The sequence below is a fragment of the Dama dama genome, chromosome 27 (genome assembly GCF_033118175.1).
Source record: "Dama dama isolate Ldn47 chromosome 27, ASM3311817v1, whole genome shotgun sequence".
Classification (NCBI taxonomy): domain Eukaryota; kingdom Metazoa; phylum Chordata; class Mammalia; order Artiodactyla; family Cervidae; genus Dama; species Dama dama.
In genome coordinates this window covers 23376522-23398132 of record NC_083707.1, presented here as the reverse complement: position 1 = coordinate 23398132, position 21611 = coordinate 23376522, and the positions used below count along the sequence as shown (strand labels likewise).

Here is a 21611-nt window from a genome sequence, read left to right as displayed (position 1 = left end):
ACGAGGTACTTCTGGAAACCTGAGGGGAGATTTGATGTTTTTTGAGTTGCTCTCATGGCAGCTGTCCTCAGGAAAACTGGCTGGTCAGTACACAGGCCGGTTCTTTTCTGCTGATCTTTCCATCCCTACCCGCATGGGGTCAGATATGTTCTCCCTCCCTCCCCAGAAATATTTGGCAGCTTTGCAGAAATATTGGTGTCACCCCAAACCCTTCACCAGCATCTGTCCCCTCCTGTCCCTGTGTTGTAGTGAGTCAGGAACTTCTCTGTGGCTTTGTCATCCCTCAAGCCTCCAGGTATGAAAAAGGACAGTCTGGGAACTTCCCTGGCAGTACAGTGGTTAAGACTCCTCATGCCTTACAGATGGCTAACAAACACATGAAAAGATGCTCAACATCTCTCATTATTAGAGAAATGCAAATCAAAACCACAATGAGGTACCATTACACGCCAGTCAGGATGGCTGCTATCCAGAAGTCTACAAGCAATAAATGCTGGAGAGGGTGTGGAGAAAAGGGAACCCTCTTACACTGTTGGTGGGAATGCAAACTAGTACAGCCGCTATGGAAAATAGTGTGGAGATTTCTTAAAAAACTGGAAATAGAACTGCCATATGACCCAGCAATCCCACTTCTGGGCATACACACTGAGGAAACCAGATCTGAAAGAGACACGTGCACTCCAATGTTCATCGCAGCACTGTTTATAATAGCCAGGACATGGAAGCAACCTAGATGCCCATCAGCAGATGAATGGATAAGGAAGCTGTGGTACATATACACCATGGAGTATTACTCAGCCATTAAAAAGAATTCATTTGTCCAGACCCAAAAAAAAAAAAAAGAATTCATTTGAATCAGTCCTAATGAGATGGATGAAACTGGAGCCCATTATACAGAGTGAAGTAAGCCAGAAAGATAAAGAACATTACAGCATACTAACACATATATATGGAATTTAGAAAGATGGTAACGATAACCCTATATGCAAAACAGAAAAAGAGACACAGAAATACAGAACAGACTTTTGAACTCTGTGGAAGAAGGTGAGGGTGGGATATTTCAAAAGAACAGCATGTATACTATCTATGGTGAAACAGATCACCAGCCCAGGTGGGATGCATGAGACAAGTGCTCCAGCCTGGTGCATTGGGAAGACCCAGAGGAATCGGGTAGAGAGGGAGGTGGGAGGGGGGATCAGGATGGGGAATACGTGTAAATCTATGGCTGATTCATATCAATGTATGACAAAACCCACTGAAATGGTGTGAAGTAATTAGCCTCCAACTAATAAAAAAAAAAAAAAGAATCTAGCAGAGAGTAAGTACTAAATAAATATTTATTAGAAATGAAAAAAAAAAAAGACTCCTCATGCCTGATGCAAGGGACATGTGTTTGATCCCTGATCAGGAACTAAGATACCACATGCCTTGTGGTGTAGCCAAAATTTTTTTAATTAAAAAAAAAATTTTTTTTTTAAAGAGAAGGGACAATTTTCCTCTATTTGTAAATTCCCAACCTGGCTGGGGGTATGGCTAGGGAAAGGAGAGAGGACAGGATTCCTCTTAGGGATGCTCACTGGCCTCCACCTCAGCTGTTTCCAACTAGTCACAGGTCTGATGGCTGATGGCATGAAATTTACATTCTGAGTTATTCAAGGGTCTTGAGATTTTGATCATTGAAAAATCAGACTTTTGAGGTTCACAAACTTCGTCAGGTTATCCTGTCTGCCATAGGATTAAAAGTCTATTTTGAAACTTGAGTACTTGAGCCCTGATTCTTTTCTTGCCTGTAATTCCTTCTATAGCAACCCCATACTGAGGAAACAGGGGATAAGAAGATGAAACAGGGTGTGTGTGGCTGAATGCCTTTCCCAAAGCTGGCTGCCACTCTACATCCATGTGTTTCCCTACGGTGTGATATTGACATTTCTCCCGTTGAGTGTATCAGTGAAGTCAACATGCCTTCCTCTTGAATCTTGATGGACTTAACTGGTTGCCTTGACCGGAGAAGTAGGACCAAGTTATGGTCTGTGAGAAGACTAAAGTCTGCCATTAACTTCTGTCTTGCTGCTGTGTTGTGAGGGAGCCCAGCCCACATGAAAAGATGGTGTGGGTATTCAGCCAGAGCTCCAGCTGAGGTCCCAAGTGAAACATCAACCTCCAATTGTGAGACGGAGGAAGTACTAAGATGACTTCAGTAGTCAGCCACTTCTAATTACAGCTGAAAACCACCCAGCTGAGCCCAGACAGCCTCCAGAATAATAGAAGATAGTAAAATGATTGCTGTTGTTTTAACCAGCTGAGTTTTGGGGTGACTCCTTATGCTGAAATAGAGAATCAACAGGATGGCATTATCTATTACTTTGTAACAGACTACCCCCAAACTCATTAACTGAACCATCTTTGTTACAGCTCGTGGTTTTATGAATCAGGAGTTAAGGAAGGTCTTGGCTGGGCAACTTACCTCTGCTCCGCATAGTAGGTCACCTTTAGGTGTGGTGGCTGGATCTGAAGGAGGTGTCTTCAGCCACATGTTTGGAGGCATGGACCTCTGCAGGTTCACTGTCACTCCCCTCCTCCTCCTTCCCATGGTCTCCTCCTCTGGGGCCTCTGCACAGGGCTTGTCCTTCCCACAGCATAGTAGTCCCGGGGCAGCCGAACTTCCTTCCTACGGGGCATGTGGCTTCCAAGAGTCCAAGACAGCAGCTGCCTGTCATTATAAGGTCTAGACTATGAACTGGTTGGCATAATTTTTACCAAAATCTATTGCTCAAAGCTGCCACAGGGCCTGTCCAGATTCAAGGGAAAAAGAAATAGATCCAACCTCTGGAAGGGAAGAGTGTCGAAAATTATGGTCCCAGTGGACAAAGTGGGAACCTTCAGAGCTTTATATCTCAAAATATTGCTTTGTAAATCTTAGTACCCCAATTTATGGATGAAGAAGCTGAGGCTGGGGAAAGTGATTGTCCAAGGCTACTCAACTTGTAACTGGATCAACCAGATCTGATTTCAAATCCAAGTCTATATTAATCCATGACCATGGATTAATTAAACCATGACCACTTTTCACTTCTGTGCAAAATCTAGTAAATGTACAATTTATGCTACACTTTGTTTTCAAATTGAGATATAGTTGACATAACATACTAGTTTCAAGTGTACAACATAGCAGTTCAATATTTGTACATATTATGACAAGATTTAGTTAACATTCATCACCACACCGTTGCAAATTTTTTTCATGTGATGAGAACTTTTAAGATCTATTCTCTTAGCACCTTTCAAATATACAATGCAGTATTATTAACTATGTGCATCGTTATTACACATAAAATAAGTCCTATATTACATCCCCAGGACTTACTTATTTTGCAGCTGAAAGTTTGTACCTTTTGACACGCTGCACCCATTTTACAGACCCCTTACCCCCGACCTCTGGCAACCACTAATCTGTTCTTTGTGTCTATGAGTTTGGATTTATGGTTGTTATTTTTTGATTCCACAGATAATTGAGATTAAATGGCATTTGTCTTTCTCTGCCTGACTTATTTCACTTAGCATAATGCCCATAAAGTCTATCCATGTTGTTGTAAATGGCAAAGTTTTCTTCTTCTTTATGGCTGGAGTGTGTGTGTGTGTGTGTGTGTGTGTGTACCACTTTTCTTTATCCTTTCATCTGTTGATGAATACTTACGCTACTTCCATATTTTGGCAACTGTAAATAATGCTGCAGTAAACATGGAGATACACATATCTTTTTGAGTTAGTGTTTTTTTTTTTTCTTCAGATAAATACCCAGAGTGTAATTGCTAGATCACATGGTGATTCTGGGGCTTTACCAGTGGTTCAGCAGTAAACAATCTGTCTGCGAGGCAGGAGCAGAAAGAGATGTGAGTTTGATCCCTGGTTCAGGAAGATCCCCTGGAGGAGGGCATGGCAAACCACTCCAGTATTCTTGCCTGGAGAACCCCATGGACAGAGGATGCTGGTGGGCTATGGTCCAAGGGGTCACAAAGAGTAGAACACAACTGAAGCGACTTAGCATGCGTGAAACATGGTGGTTCTATTTTTAATTTTTTGAGGAAACTCCATACTGTTTATAATAGTGGCTGCACAAATTTTACTTTTCCCCCAATAGTGCACATGGGTTCCCATTTCTCCAAATTCTCACCAACACTTTCTTATTTTTATGATAGCCATTCTAACAAGAGTGAGGTGATATCTTATTGTGGTTTTGATTTGCACTTCCTAATAATGGAAAAGACCCTGATGCTGGGAAGGATCGGGGGCAGGAGGAGAAGGGGATGACAGAGGATGAGATGGCTGGATGGCATCACCAACTCGATGGACATGTGTTTGAGTAAACTCTGGGAGTTGATGATGGACAGGGAGGCCTGGTGTGCTGTAATTCACGGGGTCGCAGAGTCGGACACGACTGAGCTACTGAACTGAACTGAGTGATTAGTGATGGTAAGCATTGTGTCATGTACCTCTTCGTCATCTGTATGTCTTCTTTGGAAAAATGTCTTTTCAGATCCTCTGCCCGTTTTTTAAACCCATATTACTAGTTTTTTCCTGTTGAGTTGTGTGAGTTCTGTATACATTTTGGATATTGATCTATAAGTATTTTGTCCCATTTGGTAGGTTGCCTTTCCATTTTGTTGATGGTTTCCTCTCTCGTGTAGAAGTCTTTTAGGTTGATGCAGTCCCACTTACTTGTACTTTTGTTGCCATTGTTTTTGGAGTCAAATTTAAAAAATCACCACCAAGAATAATGTCAAGGAGCTTACTGCCTATGTTTTCTTCTAAGAGTTTTATAGTTTTAGGCCTTAGGTTCAAGTCTTTAATCCATTTTAAGTTAATTTTAATTTATAGCATAAGATAATGATGTAGTTCCATTCTCTTGCATGTAGCTACTCAGTTTCCCCAAGACTGTTCATTTAAGACAGTCTGTCTTTCCCTATTGTGTATTTTTGGCTCCTTTGTGTAAGTTAATTGACCATATATATTTGTGGTTATTTCTGGGCTATATGTTCTCTTCCACTGATCTTTGAATCTTTTTATACCAATACTGTACTGTCTTGATTACTATTTGTTGTTGTTCAGTTTCTAAGTTGTGTCTGACTCTTTGCAACCCCATGGACTGTAGCATGCCATGATTACTATAGCTTTGGGATGTTATTTGAAATTGGGAAGCATGCCTCCAGCTTTGTTCTTCTTTCTCAAGATTGCTTTGGTTATTTTGGGTCTTTTGTGGTTTCATACAAATTTTAGGATTGTTTATTTCTGTAAAATATGTCACTGGAATTTTGACAGGGATTGCATTGCCTCTGCAGATTGCTTTGGGTAGTATGGACATTTTAACAATATTCCTCCAATCCATGAGCCTGGAATATCTTTACATTTATTTGTGTATTCTTTAATTCTTTCCATTTCTTTTATCATACTTTTCAATGTACACATCTTTCACCTCCTTGACTAAATGTATTCCTTTATTTATTATTTTTGATGCAATTATAGTAGGATTATATTTTTAAACAGTTTGTTATTAATGTATAGAAATGCAACAGGCTTTTGTATATTGATTTTGCATCCTACAACTTTTCTGAATTTATTAGTTCTAACAGTTTTTTGGTGGAGTCGAATATCATGCTATCATGCAGATAACAATATCATGCTATCTGCAAATAGTGACAGTTTTACTTCTTCCCTTCTGATTTGGATGCCTGTTATTTTTATTGCCTAACAATATACTGTATTAATTCTCAAGTGCTCTCTTCAGTAAGGAAGATACCATCTCCCCAACCCCTCCTCAAACACATACTCACTGCAGCTGTAATTTTTTTTAAATCCTAGAGATCTATTCAGTGACCTGAATTGGGTCACAGACCTAACTCTGAACCAATCTTTAGGTCCAGGAGGATGGAATATTATAATTGGCAAGCTCTACTAGAATCACAAGGTTTGAGGGAGTAGTTCCCAGAAGAAGGAGGGGAAGACAGAAATAATAAAAATGCACTAGACATGCTTTTTGCACGGCATGCCATTATGCCTCATTCACATTGATTCTATTGCCGCCTCTTTGAAGGCTGATAGCATCCTCACTGAAGAGACTGGAGATGAGGCTTTGGGGGAGGGTGTGAAAAGTAGGCTATGTGAGCAGTTAATCGCAAGAATCGATCTAGCTCTCTCAGCTGACTGTTAACTCATTGTGGCTCCCTGTATGTTAAGAGTAGGACCGGTTTGGATTTGCTAAGGGTCTGGGTCCTTCACATAGAAATTAAATAGACTCTACTTGAAGGCGATCCTTTATGCTTTCATGTACTATCCTCCGACGCTGGACCCCTCATGCTCACATCCGATAGTGAGCGTGAACTGAGGATATGAAGATACTTGGCATTATGAGCTCTGGAGTAAACAGAACATAAGTGCTAATTAAAACATTTCTGATGGAAACTTAAATCTTATTTCATGATTTCCAGTTGCATTCTCTCTCTCTCTTTTAATGAAGCAAGCTTCTTTAATTTTCTTTTTAAAAATTTTATTTGAATGAGGTCAGAAATGGGGGAATTTCTCTTCCATTACTCACACTGCTTCCCAGCTGTTGGCCTCATGTTCCCTTGACACGCTGTTGAGGAACCACCCGTAAGCTGTCGTTCCGCCCCCGTGTGCACCCGCCTTGACAGAGAAGCCCCAGACTCAGGAAGACCCTCCCTCCCCATGCCCCTGTCATTGGTGGCCTGGGTCCCGAGTAGGTCTGAAACTCTGGAGGCCAATGGTTTGAACTCCTGTCTTCCCATCCCTCCAACTCGGCTTTGCATTCATTTTAAGGAGTCTCTTTATTCTGTTGCTGCTTGTTAATATCAAAGTCAGAAATAAAGCTCTGTAGGTTGATTGACTTTTGAGAGCCCTAAGCAAATCATCTCTTGAAAGCTCGTGAGCCTTCTGGAAGATACTTTACTTGCTAAATGGCACTTAGCGTCTCTGCCTTTCCTTTGCCACTCAAATGAGCTCAAGAAGACTTTTATCCTTTTTCAGTTGTGCTACCCAGTCAGTTCAACAAGATGTGTTTTGTTCAAATGTGGAAATAAAATAGGGGAAGGAAATAAAGGAATTGCATGAACTTGAGCATGGACACATTTCAGTGAGAACATTCAAAGAGGCGTGTCTAGAGCTGGACCGTTGAATTATCACAGTCTTAGCCTAGTGAAAATGAAAACAGATTTTAGCTTTGGAAACAAAAGCAAAAAATGCCTATCCAAAGATATGAGAAAAGTGTGTATTGATAGCTGGGGCTTACTCAGAAAAAAAAGTTAGTTGCTATAAAAAAAAAGGGAAGAAACTTCATTTCCCCTATTAATCACATACACTGTTAACCCCTAATCTTCAGGTCTCTCTCCCTCCCTCTCCATCTTCCTTTTCCTTTAACCATAATTTACAACTCCTATCCTTCCACGTCTTTCATCCCTTTCTCCCGTGAATACTGCTTTCTCATCCCGCCCCACCCCCACGCTGTTTTCTCTGCCTCTGCACTTTTCCACCGTTACCTCCTTGCTCCCTAGACTGAGCTGCCTTGAGGGCAGCTATCTACCTTCTCTTGCTTCTACATCCTTCTGCTGCCTTATCCCTAGATTCTGCATTTTTGCACCCAGATTTTATCAGACCCTAGTGGAAGGCAGCCTCACTTCGTGAATAAGAATGCTGGCTTGGACACCTGGCAGGTGGGTCCACGTCCAGCTTTGCCACTTCCTAGCTGATGATCTGGATAAGTTATTTAACTGGCTGCCTCCTCTGACAAATGAGATGTAAAATTGCCCTTTCTTCATAAGTTTCTGTGAGGATTAAAACACCCACCCAATTAAAACATAGCACTTGGTCCTTAAAAAGTACCCAATAAACATTAGGAATTGCTGTTTTTGCTGTGATTGTCGTTGGAGAGAATTCCAGGTCTGTGTCAATAGACATTGTGAACCTTACTACTAAGTAATCCTTCTAACTTTGGTTTTTAAGCCAAAGTCTTCACAATGGCTGTTCAAAGCTCTATGCATTCTTCTCCCTCCGTGATCTTTCTGACCTCATCTCCTACAACTACCTTCCCACCCCATAAAATGCACTCAAGTATAAGATTCACAAGGGCAGAGAATTTTGCTAACTTTTGTCAATTTCTGTCTCTTAAGCACCTGTTGTTCCTAGCACATAGTAGGTCCTCAATAAATGTGTTGACTGTTTGAGCCCCAATACCAATATCACTACCTTGGTGAAGCTTGCCCTGTCTCTCCAGGCAAGGTTGCTTTCTTTTCTATATTCTGGTGATACTTAATACATTCTTCAATTATAACATTTCTCACATTGTATTTTTATAGAAAACATATTTAAAGCTCTTAAATTTAACCAGATGGTATAATTCAAAAGCACATTTTTATTTAATAGAATGAAACCTCACATTGCACAGATTTGATTGATTGAATACAGAAATCATAATGTTCTGCAAGTTTGTAAATTGAGTTCCCATCATGTTTTATGAGTTATTCCATAAAAATTAAGTCCAACCTTGAGAAAATCCAAGGAAAAGCAAATTAGAAAGCAATTCCAACACACAGAGAAATCTTCTCTTAAGCAGCGGCACCTTCTGTGTTTTGACATTACAGAAAACTCACTATTTTACTAGCAAAGAGGAAAGAGACTTGCAAAATTCTGCCTTGTGAGTATATCGGCATAGCTATCAGTGTGACTGATAAATAATCTGCAAAGACATGTAACTTCCAAAGTCAGTCCTGGAGGAGCCCACCTGTTCAGGTTGGTTTTGAAGGAGGACTTTCTTCATCTGGGGGAAAAATAGTTACCAAATTTTCTTAAATAAAATGCTATCACTAAAAGTCAGAAGGCATAGGCATATTATAGAATTCTCATCAGATCTAAAGGAAGAATGAATAAAATCTTCTATGCTTCAAGGTTAAAGTAACAAACAAGAACCACACTCAAGTACACCTCTATGCCACCAATGTAATTTCAGGGCCAGCACCACTGGCTAGCCAATCATGTATTTATTCACTGCTCTCGTTTGGGTGTGGAATATATTTTAAGCTACCGATTGATAACCTGTCCCTGCCATTCCCTACTGGAAAATCCCAAGACATACACATGGGAGAAATTACTTGTCCCAGGGCAGCAGTGGTGACTGCTAAGTGGAATCTTCTGTCTGTATTCAGGGGTGATAACAATCTAAGGAAGCCCCCCCATCGAAGGTGGTGTGACAGCTGTGAATGCCTTTGACAGCAGTGATTATCAGCTTCAGTGAACACATTTTAGCTTAGAAAAGGCATTTGGGATGAGTAGGTACTGTGGGGATGGAATTGGGATTCCTGGTTAATGATTTCATATCTTCTCTCCTGTTGGATTTCTCAAAACCAAGGCAATGCAGAGTCCCTGTTTTAGATGAATCTCACATGTTGGAGAAGTAGAGAGACAATGATTTCTGCCAAGATGCAATTATCGGTGCTTGCTGGCCTAACTCTCAAGAGAAACGGGGCTGTGCTATAACCCAGGAGCTTGGAAAATTAAAATCTGGGTTGGTGCCCAGCTCCATCTTCCTTGATTGGGCCTGTGGACGGGGACAGCGGCTGGTTTCCTTTTTTGCTCATTGCTCTGGCTCTGTGTCTGCTGGGTCCGCCTTAGTAATCCTGCTCTCCAAACATGCATCTGAAATATTTGTTTGCCTTTTGGAGGGGAGGGTGGGTTGAGGCAGGATCAGTTCATCTGGTGCCTAACAAGTGCTCATTAATGAACACATCGGCCCCTCTAATATTGATGAGAGCTTTTTAGTGCAAATACTTGCTGACGCTAGTTAGTTGCTGATATAAAATACATGATCCTTAATTTAATATCACCTCATTATCGATCTTGCTAACAATTAAGGTTTCCCTACTTGTTGAAGATTTCCTTATTTTCTTCAGTAATCCTTGATGGGTCTGATCTGAAATACAACCTCTAAAAAAATACCTTTGAGAATGCCTTATCAGATCCAGTCAACACTTCTCTGCCCTTATCTGATTCAAACTTCCTGTAATGTTTGGCGCTAGAGTCACCTCCTTTCTCTCTGATACCCACTTCTCCCCTGGGCTCAGTGAAACCACTCCTTCTTGGGATTGGCCCCATCAGGCAAAACCCTTTCCCATCTCTTTGCAGGCTTCTTGTTCATCACTCAGCTTTCACAGAGTGCCATCCGAGGCCTTGTCTCTCTCCCTGAGTGAAGGGCATCCACATCTTTGGCTTCAGTGATCACCCATAAGATCATTTCCTGCAGATCATCTGTATCTCCAAGTCAAACATATACATCAAAGGCTCACATGTTCCCTTATTCAAGAATATGTAGTGTACCCTGAGGAAACCAGGGTTGAAAAAGACACATGTATCCCATTGTTCATTGCAGCACTATTTACAATAGCTAGAACATGGAAGCAACCTAGATGCCCATTGACAGATGAGTGGATAAAAGCAACTGTGGTACATATACACAATGGAATATTTCTCAGCCATAAAAAGGAACACATTTGAGTCAGTTCTGATAGGTGGATGAACCTAGAACCTATTATACAGAGTGAAGTGAGTCAGAAAGAGAAAGATAAATATTGTATTCTAACGCACATATATGGAATCTAGAAAAATGGTTCCAAAGAAATTATTTACAGGGCAGCAATGGAGAAATAGACATAGAGAATAGACTTATGGGGAGAAGGGAAAAAAGGGTGCGATGTATGGAAAGAGTGACATAGAAACTTACATTACCACGTGTAAAATAGAGAGCCAACGAGAGTTTGCTGTCTGACTCAGGAAACTCAAACAGGGGCTCTGTATCAACCTAGAGGGTGGGGTGGGGAGGGGGATGGGAGGGAGGTTCAGAAGGGAGGGGATACATGTATACCTATGGCTGATTCATGTTGAGGTTTGACAGAGAACAACAAAATTCTGTAAAGCAATTATCCTTCAATAAAAAAATAAATTAAAAAAAAAAAAAAGAATACATAGTGAACACCCGCTGTGTGTGAAGCCTGGTGACCCCTCATTGTCACCACTCAGATGTCCTGTTGGCACTTCTCTAGGGCCAAAACACACTAGGAGACTCTTTCTTCCAGAAGACAATTCAATCTGTTATTTCCCGTCTTGGTGAATGATAACCGTTATCCACTTGGTCACCTAAGCCAAAAGGTTAGGATTCACTTGAAATATCTTTCTCCTTCACAGCCCACCCTTAATTCTCATCAACATCCATGCCCACAATCAGTTAGTCTGGCAAATCATGGCAGTTATTCCCTCTGAATATCTCAAATCTGGGCTTGCTTCTGCAGACCCTTGGCTCCTAAGTTTAGGCCTTGGTAACTGTTTGATGTATTTGAATCTCCAAAGTGTCTTCTATACTACTGTAACATCAGACTTTCTTGATATGCAAATGTCACCATGAAGTTCCTTCCTCAAGCACTTCATGGTTCCAAAACATCTTCAAAGTGAAGGTCAAGCTTCTTAGCTTGGCCACAGCCCCTCCTGCATCCCACTCTGGCCCCTGCCACTGTGTACTCTGTTCTCCATCCCCACTGAACAACTTGCTATCTCCCTGGGACATCACACCCTTTCCTACCTGTGAATCTAAGCGTATCTGCTTGAGGAGCCCTTAGTCTCCCCCTCTACACTGCCATTCCTCCTTTAATTTTTAAAAATTAAAAAAAAAAATGTTTTTTTTGGCTGTGCTGGGTCTTCATCGCAGTGCATGGGCTCTTCTCATAGCTCATGGGTTTAGTTTCCCCTAGGCATGCGGGATCTTAGTTCCCTGACCAGGGATCGAACCTGCATCCCCCACATTGGAAGCTGGATTCTTAACCACTGGACCACCAGGGAAGTCCTGCCATTCCTGTTTTAAATAATAGTACAGCCTAGTGGAGAAGCATGTCAACTGTGGGGCCAAGATATCCTGGATAAGTTGCATTTACTATTTGAGTCTCGACTTCATCTCTAGGGTTATTGTGAGAATCAGATCAGATGTTTGTTGAATAAATGAATTATGTATTCATGTAGTGTCTATTGCATGCTAGGCCTCATTCTAAGCACTGAAGATATAGTAGTGAACAGAACAGTTGAAGAACCCTCCCTAAGGGATCTTATATTCTGTTTTGGAGAAAGAAATGGCAACCCACTCCAGTATTCTTGCCTGGGAAATCCCATGGACAGAGGAGTCTGGCAGGCTACAATCCTTGGGGTCGCAAAGAGTTGGACACAACTGAGCACATATATGCATTCTGTCTAGCACAGAGAAAGGGAACAAAAAAGGTCATAATTATTACTCATCCAAGGCTTAGGTAATAGCTCCTTGGGGAAACTTTTCAGGCCTATTTCAGTTTCCATTCTGAATGGAATGGAATTCCACTTTGAATTCCATTCCCTCATCTTCTGTGGCCCTATATCAGCCTGTCTGATACCATTATCAGGGCATCACGTTGTGTCATAATTGCAAATAATTTTATCTTGCTCACCCACAACTCTGAGTTCCCTGAGTACAGAGCCTGGGACTTTTCTTTTTGTTTTACCAGCTTCCAGTACACAAGAAATCCAGTCGTAAGTGTTAAGTGAATGCACATTTTAGAGTATGCTTAACTTATGGTTTAAAAATAGCATCTACCACTAAAGAGCATTTGTTATAGGCCTGACACTGTGTCAGTTGCTTCAAGTATAATATATTATGTAATTTAACCTTCAGAGCAACACTGTGAAACCAGTATTATTACACCTACTTTGCAGATGAGGAAACTAAATCTTAGAGATGCAGAGTAACTTGTTAGTATCAAGTAGCCAGCAAGTGGTGAAACCAAGCTGGGGACCCAGGTCTGTCAGAGCCCCAACTTCAATCCACTGGGCTTGGTAAGAGGAGCCATTTCTCCATGGGGTAGCTGGAGATTTAGGTCTGCACACATTTTATTTTTGGTACACCTGTGTACATAAGATAAAACCTCAACCACAGTCAGATGTACACAGACATTTTAGTTTACTTTTTTCTATAATCTGTATGATTCTCTTTTCCCTGCTGAGGGAGACGGGAAACGAAAGGTTTTATTTAAAATTGCCAGTTCAAAGTATAGCCTCTTCTGATTCAGTCCATCTTTGGAGCACTCCCTCTCTTGGGTGGATATTCAGTCTTTTAGATGTCCTCCTCTTTCCTACACCCTACCTCACCATACCAAACCACTGATTTTTCTAGTGTGATGAGGCTGCAGCTTGATTGGGAAGGAAGGTGTTGGGGAGACACTCTTTAAAAGCCATCTCTTCCCAGAATCCCAAATGGGACATTTGCCTCTTTAGGCTCAAGAAAGTCCCTTAGGCTGAGAACAAAGCCAAAAAGCTCTCTAATGGCGCCCTTCAGGGAGCTGAAAAATGGGAGATGCTGCTTTTTCTCACTTTCACCTGCTTCTTTCCAGCCTTGGGGTGGGGGTACTCTCCCCTCCCTCTTCCTGCCGAGTCTGTGCTTTCCCTGTATCCTAGCATTCTCCCTCCCAAAGTGGAATGTGCCTTCCCCTTCTTCCTGGGGCTAAACAAGAGAATGGCTGCCAGGTAACCTGATTTATGGGGAGGGGAATGAAAACACATCTGTTCAATATTTTCAAATTATTACCCCTGTTACCCCTGCGTCTTGGAGGGTAATCACAAATCTCTGGGGCCTCTCTGGGGCCCTTTGTAGTGCTGTGGCTCAGAACTGCCCGGTGGAAGATTTACAAGGGTTCTTAGGTACCTCCTCCACCTGCCTCACTACCGCTCCCCTTTCAGCCCATCCCCCCAAATTCCTGGTCATAGTCCTCTCCTTCAAGAACAACCTCAAAACAGTGGGAGAGTTTTCTCCATGAAATTACCTGGTGGAATGACCTATATTACATTCAAATTCTGACAAACATAGTCCCTGTGATAATACCAATTATGTGACTTGTTACTCAAACACGGGATCATAGAAAAGTAAGCTATCCTCAGGAGCCCCAAGTGAGACGGCTGAAAACATTAAATATTTGATTTGTAGACTCTGCCTTTTCACTTCAGACTGTCCCCAAAGAAAGGGGAAGCTTTTGCAAAGGGGAATTAATTAGTAGGGAAATTGACAGCCATGGGTCAAGTAACAGAAATAGTAGGAGGAAATGTTGGTCTTTGTAGCAGTAACTACACTCTCATGCCCTTTTAGTTCATTGTGCAATGTGAGGCTTGCTGTGTATCTCTTGTACTTAGATATTTATCTGATGTACCTTGTTAAGACTTAGGTCAGAATTGGATCCTTATTATATATAAAAAATACTCATGTAAGCTGAGATATGGATGAAAGAATCAACTTCTACACTGTGAATTCACTGGAAAAAGTAGAAAATAAAATTATTAAAATATAGTTCAAAAGGAGACTATAGAATAGGAAAAAATGCCCCCCTTATTTGAGATTATCCTTACCATCTGTGTTGTAAACCATTTGATTCTAATTCTAGAAGCTTGATGCCAGAAATAGCTTATTACCAGGGAAATATGCTAGAGAATTGTCAGGAATGACAGCATTTTTACTTGTTTTAATATCTGTATCACAAAATAATAAAGCTGGTAAGCTGTACAATGGAAGGCATAAGCCTAGTATTTTCTGCTACATATATTTATTCTGACTTTTACCCACCCCAGGAAACATCAGAGACCACTTCTGATAAGCAGAGAACCACTTCTGATGAGTTGAAGGCAAACTCTTCTTCTCTCTGAAGGAAAGCACTGGACACATCTGGAATCTGTTCAGAGTTTATAATCTAATCCATAGACTTTGCACTGCACTAGCAATTCTATTCACAGTTGTCCTTTCACTGTTGACAGTATGTAAGGTACTTGATTCTTACCTTGATCTATAACATTTATGAGTTCACATTAAACACACATCACCACTGTCCAATCACATTGATAAAAAGCATGTCATCTTGAGTTTCCAGCTCACTGCTTCCTGACTGTGTGACCTTGAGCGCCGCACCAGTTACTTCATCTCACTAGTATACTCATTTCTAAATTAGGGATGATAATAACGATAGGACCTGTCTCATAGCCAATGTATTCGAAAGATGCATAGCAATGATGCAGAGCAGCTCGAATGTTGAGAGCTTCCATCCAGATACGAAATTGGAAGTTCACTTGTTTAATTCAAAGAAAATAAAATACATGACAAGGATTTAATTATCTGTATCAGGAGGCAATGTAAGAATTTGAATTGAGAGGTCTTGGGTAACCATGATGTTCTAAAATGGTGGTTCTTTAAAAAAAAAAAAAAAAAAAAACAACTCCCTTTGGGGATTCTTTCGTGCAGAAAATCTTCATTTGCAATTCTTGATTTTCTCATTATTAATGTAAAGGTATATTGATTAGAAGGAAATGGAGCTTCCTATTCAGTTTTCAAGTTTGGGGTTGCTTTGGGGGAGGCGGTGGCTGCTGTTTGGAGAATGGGGGAGGAACCTGGAAATTTTAACCCCTTAGTCTGATAAATTTTCTTGAAGCAGTCTACCAGGTCGTCTTATATATTTCTGAAACCAGACTGAGTTTAATTTTCATGGAACAAGAACTTGGTATGGAAGGAGTTAAAGGGTCTCCCACACCCCTCAGCCTGAATCGTTCTTTTGTGTACACAGCTGCAGTGGGAGCTCGGGCTGGAAAGGAAATGGTTAGAGGAAGAGCTGGTTTTCAGACCCAGGCGAGTCAGTGAGGGGGGCCAGGGGTGGCCTGGGGTTTTACATGCCAGATGTAGGCCGGCCCGGGTGCCTGCCTGGAGCCGCCGGCATGGTCGCGCAGCGGCCCAGCGCGATTCCAGGCGAGGTGATGAGTTAGCGGGTTGCTATGGGGACGGGCCGGGCCACGTGACCAGGGTGCTGCTGCCGGCGCTTTGACGTCAGCAGCCGGGAGGGCGGGCCGCGAGAGGGCGGGGCGGGAGCCGAGCGCCGAGCTGGGAGCTGCGAGCGGCGAGCAGGCGGCAGGCGCGGTCTGCGCGAGGAGCGGGCGAGCGGGAAGGCGAGACACAGCCACCTTCCTCCCCAGCCAGCCCACAGCGGTTTGTTCTCATCCTCGGGAGTGCGCCAATGCCCGGGCCGACCCAAACCCTGTCCCCAAATGGCGAGAACAACAACGACATCATCCAGGATAACGGGACCATCATTCCTTTCCGGAAACACACAGTGCGCGGCGAGCGTTCCTACAGGTAATGGGGCTGGCCGGGGAGCGGCGGCGGGCGGGCGGGCGCGCGGAAACCCGCCCGTTATATAATGGAGCGGACGCTGCCCCCGGCCCCGGCTGCAGACGGCCGTTTGTAAAGGCGGTTGTGGTTATTTGCTGTCTGTTTCCATGTGTCATGTTGGGTGTGCACGGAGGCTGCCCGATTGCAGATGGGAAGCATTTTGTGAATAGGTTTGCTGCCTGCAAGGGGTCTCCCTCCATCTCTTTGCTTCCACATTGATTTCAAAATGCAAGCAAAATTTCCCCTTCTCTCCAAAGGGAGACAAGCCGGAGCACTTCCTTTCCTCCTTCCTTTTTAGATTTTTAAAGGAACCATGAGGTAGGCTGTACCTAAAGACCAGGAGGAGGGCGAGGGAAAGGTTTGCGCTTGCCCTGGTGTGTGTGTGTGTGTGTGTGTATGTGTGTGCAGGAAAGATGGAATCCTCTAGATTAAGCTGCAGTCTGTGATGTTGAACCGCCAGATTGATGGAGCTTTGTAAGAATTCTGCTCGCTGATTGGTGCAAGGATTGACAGCAGAGGTCACGGTGTCAGACATTCACCGAAATTTTCTCCATAGAACCCAAGGTTTATTAGAAAGAGATTGGACCGCAATGGACCTGAAAGGAACTAGGTGCCCTTATGCATTTTCTTAGGAGTTTATGGCCTCCGCATGGGTGGGGGAGCCCGCCCTTCTTATTTACAGTAGGAAGGTAATTCCTGGTATTTTGCTGAGGTCTGATGTGAGGATGAGACTGATCTTGGTCATTGTATTGTGAGCTTTTTGATTAATGAGTCGGCCTGTACGGTTGGCATCGTTTTTACATTAGCATATCTGGCAATATGTTCTAGGAGATAAGCTCATTAAAATTGTTTGCATTGTTTGATAAGGATAACAATGTAATGGAGAATGCAGCTCGAATCTGAGGCAGCTCATGGCCAGACTTGAAGGGAGACTGATAGCTTCGCTCATATTTCCTCTGAAGTTCTTTTGTACTGGGGTAGTTATTTTTAAATGCTACCTTGATAACCGCTAACAATGCTTTCGCTCTGAGGCAGAGCACACATACCCCTAAAACGCATCCTTTCAGCTAGGGAGCAACAGGAAACAACTCTTTTTTTTTTTTTTTTTAAATGCCTTCATCTAAACATTCAGATGGTGTTATGGGCAGTAGTCTGTGTATATAAATGTTGCATGTTTAAAAAATAGAGCCAAAAGTACCCCCACTTCCTCTCTCTTTGACCAAAGAAACACTATTAACTGACTCAAAAAAAAAAAAAAAATTATAAGCGATCTTTGCCCTGTCATCCCTGGCAGTTACATAAATACTGGGAGTTAATTTTGGCTGTGCCCATGAGGTCACTAAAATCTCATGCCTATGGTTCCAAGTAATATGTTGACATGACATCCTCAGATTCCAAGTGCTTGTTGTTCTCTTAATATAAACCAAAATTGGTCCACAACCTCTGGGACTCTGCTTTGGAGACCCATGTGATTGGAACATTAGGTCCCTTCTCTCCCTTCCCCCTTCACCTTTCTTTGTGAACATTCCAAAGCTTAAAATAGAATTTAAAAACAAAAACCGAAGTTGCTTTTAAATCTTCACTATTTAAACTGCTCTTATAGGTAATACATTTGAAGCCCTTATTTATTTATTTTTTTCAGTGATTTCAACTCTGCCACTTAGGTAGCAGTTGCTTTTAAGCAGAGTTCGAATTTTACCACATGGGCTGAAGGCAGTTGCCTGGTTGGGTTTTATTAGTCATGTGAACTAAGTTGCAATGGCAATGGAAAGGTCACTTGAGGGGAAAGGTTAAATGCTACCTTTTGTTGATGAATTATTGTTTTACAGTAAAAATTTATTCACCTTTTAAATTCAGTCCAAGTTGTTTTTTCCATTTCCTGAGCTATTTCCAGTTTGCTGTCCAAGTCCCGGTTTGGTACCCAAAATGATGTGAGAAACAAAACTGAATTTGAATAAAGATCTGGTGGAGCAAAATGTTAAGTCACTAAGAGCACCGTGGCCTTTGTATTTTATATAATAGGATTATTGGTCCCTATAATGAGAGATGCCATAGGTTAAATGAAGAAAGAAGACTCCAAAATAGCTTTTGAATTGTGTTATACAAAAGGTGCACAAGGAGACAGACACACTTGTTTTCCTTGGTCTGCTTTTCTTTCGAAGTGGATGACCAGCATAGCGTAACTGCCACTTATTTTTGGGGGTAAAGGAAGGAAAGGAAAAATGTGACACATTTTTCTATCCAGTAAGTGTTCCATAATTATTTTGGCATCCTGAGGCTGGAGTAATATTGTCATTTAATTGCTGAGGAAACTTGGAAGGCAGTTTGAAAGCCAGAGATTCAGAGATTCAACCACATAAGTTTTACTTTGGCTGTAGGTTAAGTCTGGTCCCCATGAATGGGGTGTGTCAGAGAGTTCTGTTGGAGTGCCATGGAGGGACCTGGGTAAGGCCAGAGCTCTGGGGTGATCTCTTTCTGGGAATTTCCAGGGAATTCTCTTTCTGGTTCCTTTACTGACTTCTAGGTAGTCCCAGCAGGTCTTTCTGCTTTGGTTTTATTTTCTGCATTTGCTCATTGCATATAGACTCTTTCATTGCTTTCTCACGAAAGTCTTTGTGAAACATTTAAACAAAAACCATCTTAAAAGAAGCATGTGAATATAAGAAGAATGCTATTGTTACTGAAAGGGGCCTCTTCGGGCACTCCAGGATAAGAACACACCTCACCTGGCTGGGAGCACAGGTGAGAGAAGGGCCCAGAGAACAAGCCGTTCTTTCTAGCACCGTTGGGGGCAAGTGGTCACTCTTCCCAGCAGCAGACATTGTTGTCATAAGGTTTGCACCAGATTGTTTATAAATAAGGATCAAATGTGGTTCACGATCCAGATATCTTGATCCAGGTATCTCTTGGTATAAACAGAACCTGTTTTTACAGCCTGGACCAGGAGGAGTGGTAAATCATTATTGAAACAGAGTGCCCTTTGATTAGAAGAGCAAGTTTCCTTTAGAAAATTACCCTTCCATTAGCAATTTCAGTTGAAAAGAGCAAGTGCAAAGATGGCTCAGCAGAGCCGTGTGGATGTGTTCTGTGGCTCATGTCCACCACTCCTGTGTGATTGTCTGCTCAGCCCCAGCTTCCTCATTGCATTTATGAACACTAGAAATCCATATATTTTAAGAGCGGCCTAAAAAACAAATATGGTGTGGGCCAGCTGAGGTGACACTGTTTAATTCACAGAGCGAATAGTTGTGCTCTGCCCTCCCTGGAGAGGCGACTCCCTATAGTGCTGTTTCATGCAGATGCTCATAGATGAGATTTATTAACTGGCCCTCTGCCCACCGCATAGCATCTTTGTTTGCATACTCCAGGCTTTTAAGAATGAATGTATAAGTCCAGAGGACTAGTTCCACATGGGTATTTGAACATGCAACTACAGTAGCATATGTTTCTGAATTCTTAAAAAAAAAAAATTTCTCCACTCGAGGCAGTGGGCTGTAAAGAAAAACACAGCGAAAACTTAAGCCTAAGACCTTGACTCTGACATCCAACTTTGCTAGCTTTGAAAAATGAGCTCGTGGTAGGGCACACAAAAAGAAATATATGTGTATGTGCCCACAAACACGTATGCAAAAGATAGTTGCGAAAGCATGTTCTGTTCAGTAGAAGCTATTGTAACATGCCTCATTTTAACCAGAATGTAAATTTCAGATCACATTCCCCAAACAGTGACTGCAGAAGTCTCCTTCATGCATCTCCATTAGGTATTTGTTAGCATCATCTGGGTTTACTCCTGTCTTAGGAGGGTTTTGAAAATATTGATTTTTGTCTTTAATGTTTTTCTTAGTATTTTTAAAGGGTGACTAGATACCTTGACTCTAGCCCACCAGGCGGCTCTGTCCATGGAATTTCCTAGGCAGGAATCCTGGAGTGGTTTGCCATTTCCTTCCCCAGGGATCTTCCCGACACAGGGATTGAACTCAGGTCTCCAGCATTGCAGGCGGTCTCTTGCTTTGCCGGCAGATTCTTTACTGACTGAGCCACCAGGGAAACCACCTTAATTGTTAGGCGCCTGGTGTATTTATTTTCTCTTTGGCTGTGTTGAGTCTTTGTTGCTATGCATGTGCTTTCTCTAGTTGCACGAGGAGGGGGTGGGGGGAGCTACTCTCTAGTTGCAGCGCTCGGGCTCTCTTTGGGGTGACTTGTCTTGTTGCGGAGCATGGGCTCGAGGGCACACAGGCTTCCGTGGTTGTGGCATGCATGGACTTAGTTGCTTAGAGGCATATGGGATCTTCCCGGACCAGGAGTCAAACTGTTGTCCCTTGCAAGGCGGATTGTTAACCACTGGGCCACCAGGAAAGCCCTAGGCGCCCATTTTTTGAACTTCTTTTCAGGGTCCTTTGTCGGAGAGTCTGTTAAAGGAGATGATCCTCCAGGTGCCCCTGGTCGGAGGCTCACCCCTGCTCAGCAGTGGTTGCCACTGGTCTCATCTGTTTATGGGAGCATCGTCTTAGCAGAACAATGGTTTGAGATGGTCCTCTGAATTTAGGAGGTTGATTTCCATATTCAGTATCTTTCTGTATATACAGAGACCTCTTGAAGCTGCAGTGAATAATCCCTCAGATTAGTGCAGGGGGAAATAGTGGGACTAATCTAAATATTCTGTTTGGCTTGGAGGATTAATTTGACAAATACTTGAGAATCTCACTCTGGCCACGCTCTCTGCCAGATGCCCCTCGAAGGACCTTGAGTTGTAGCAAAGTCAGATGTCTGAGCTGCTCATTCTGTAACAGGTTTACTTTGTTGTGAATATTTGGCTTGGTCTGATAGCAGAAGTGGTTTGTGCTTTCTGAGCCCACAGTGACTCAAAGTAGAAAAAGATACCCTCAAGGCCAGTATGTTGTAGGAAGCTAAAAGACCCTATTGGAGACCAGCTATTCGGGTGAAAGGAGTGGAGGCTGTAGAATCAGAATTTTCATTGGATAGAATTTTCCCGTGGGGTAGGAGCATTGGAAGGCAGGCAGGGTGACCGGAACTTGAAAATTGAAAGCATGTTGATTGAAAGATGGCATAATAAAAACGGAAGTGCATGCTGGAATCGAGCTCCTGTTCTGCAGTGAGAGTTGAAGGGAAAATGGAATCCTCCAGTGCCCCACCCTACAGTGTCCAGAATTCTTAGGAACCCTTCATTTGCTCTAATAGAGAGACCTCTCCGGCTCTGTTGTAGGGCTCAGGACAAGGGAGGTAGATGTTCCTGGCTCAAGGCATTTTCCCTCAGTAGAAGCGATCAGTGCAACTTCTTCCCATAACAGCGTTGGTACTTAGGTCAGATGGTGGCTTCTTGATA

At 42.5% G+C, this 21611-nt stretch overlaps 1 protein-coding gene across 3 annotated transcripts in view; it reads left to right on the top strand.

Annotated features, from left to right (window-relative positions):
- The window catches only part of MAPRE2 (microtubule associated protein RP/EB family member 2), a 177888-nt gene that overhangs the window by 52734 nt on the left and 103543 nt on the right, over positions 1–21611 (top strand). The window contains exon 1 of one of the 3 annotated variants that reach the window (XM_061131075.1): positions 15969–16231. The exons of the other annotated variants lie outside the window; for them this stretch is intronic. Within the exon in view, the coding sequence (XP_060987058.1) occupies positions 16113–16231 (119 nt within the window). The 5' untranslated portion in view covers positions 15969–16112. Of the gene's footprint in view, positions 1–15968; positions 16232–21611 lie in introns of those variants that run through there. 3 annotated transcript variants of the gene reach the window in all.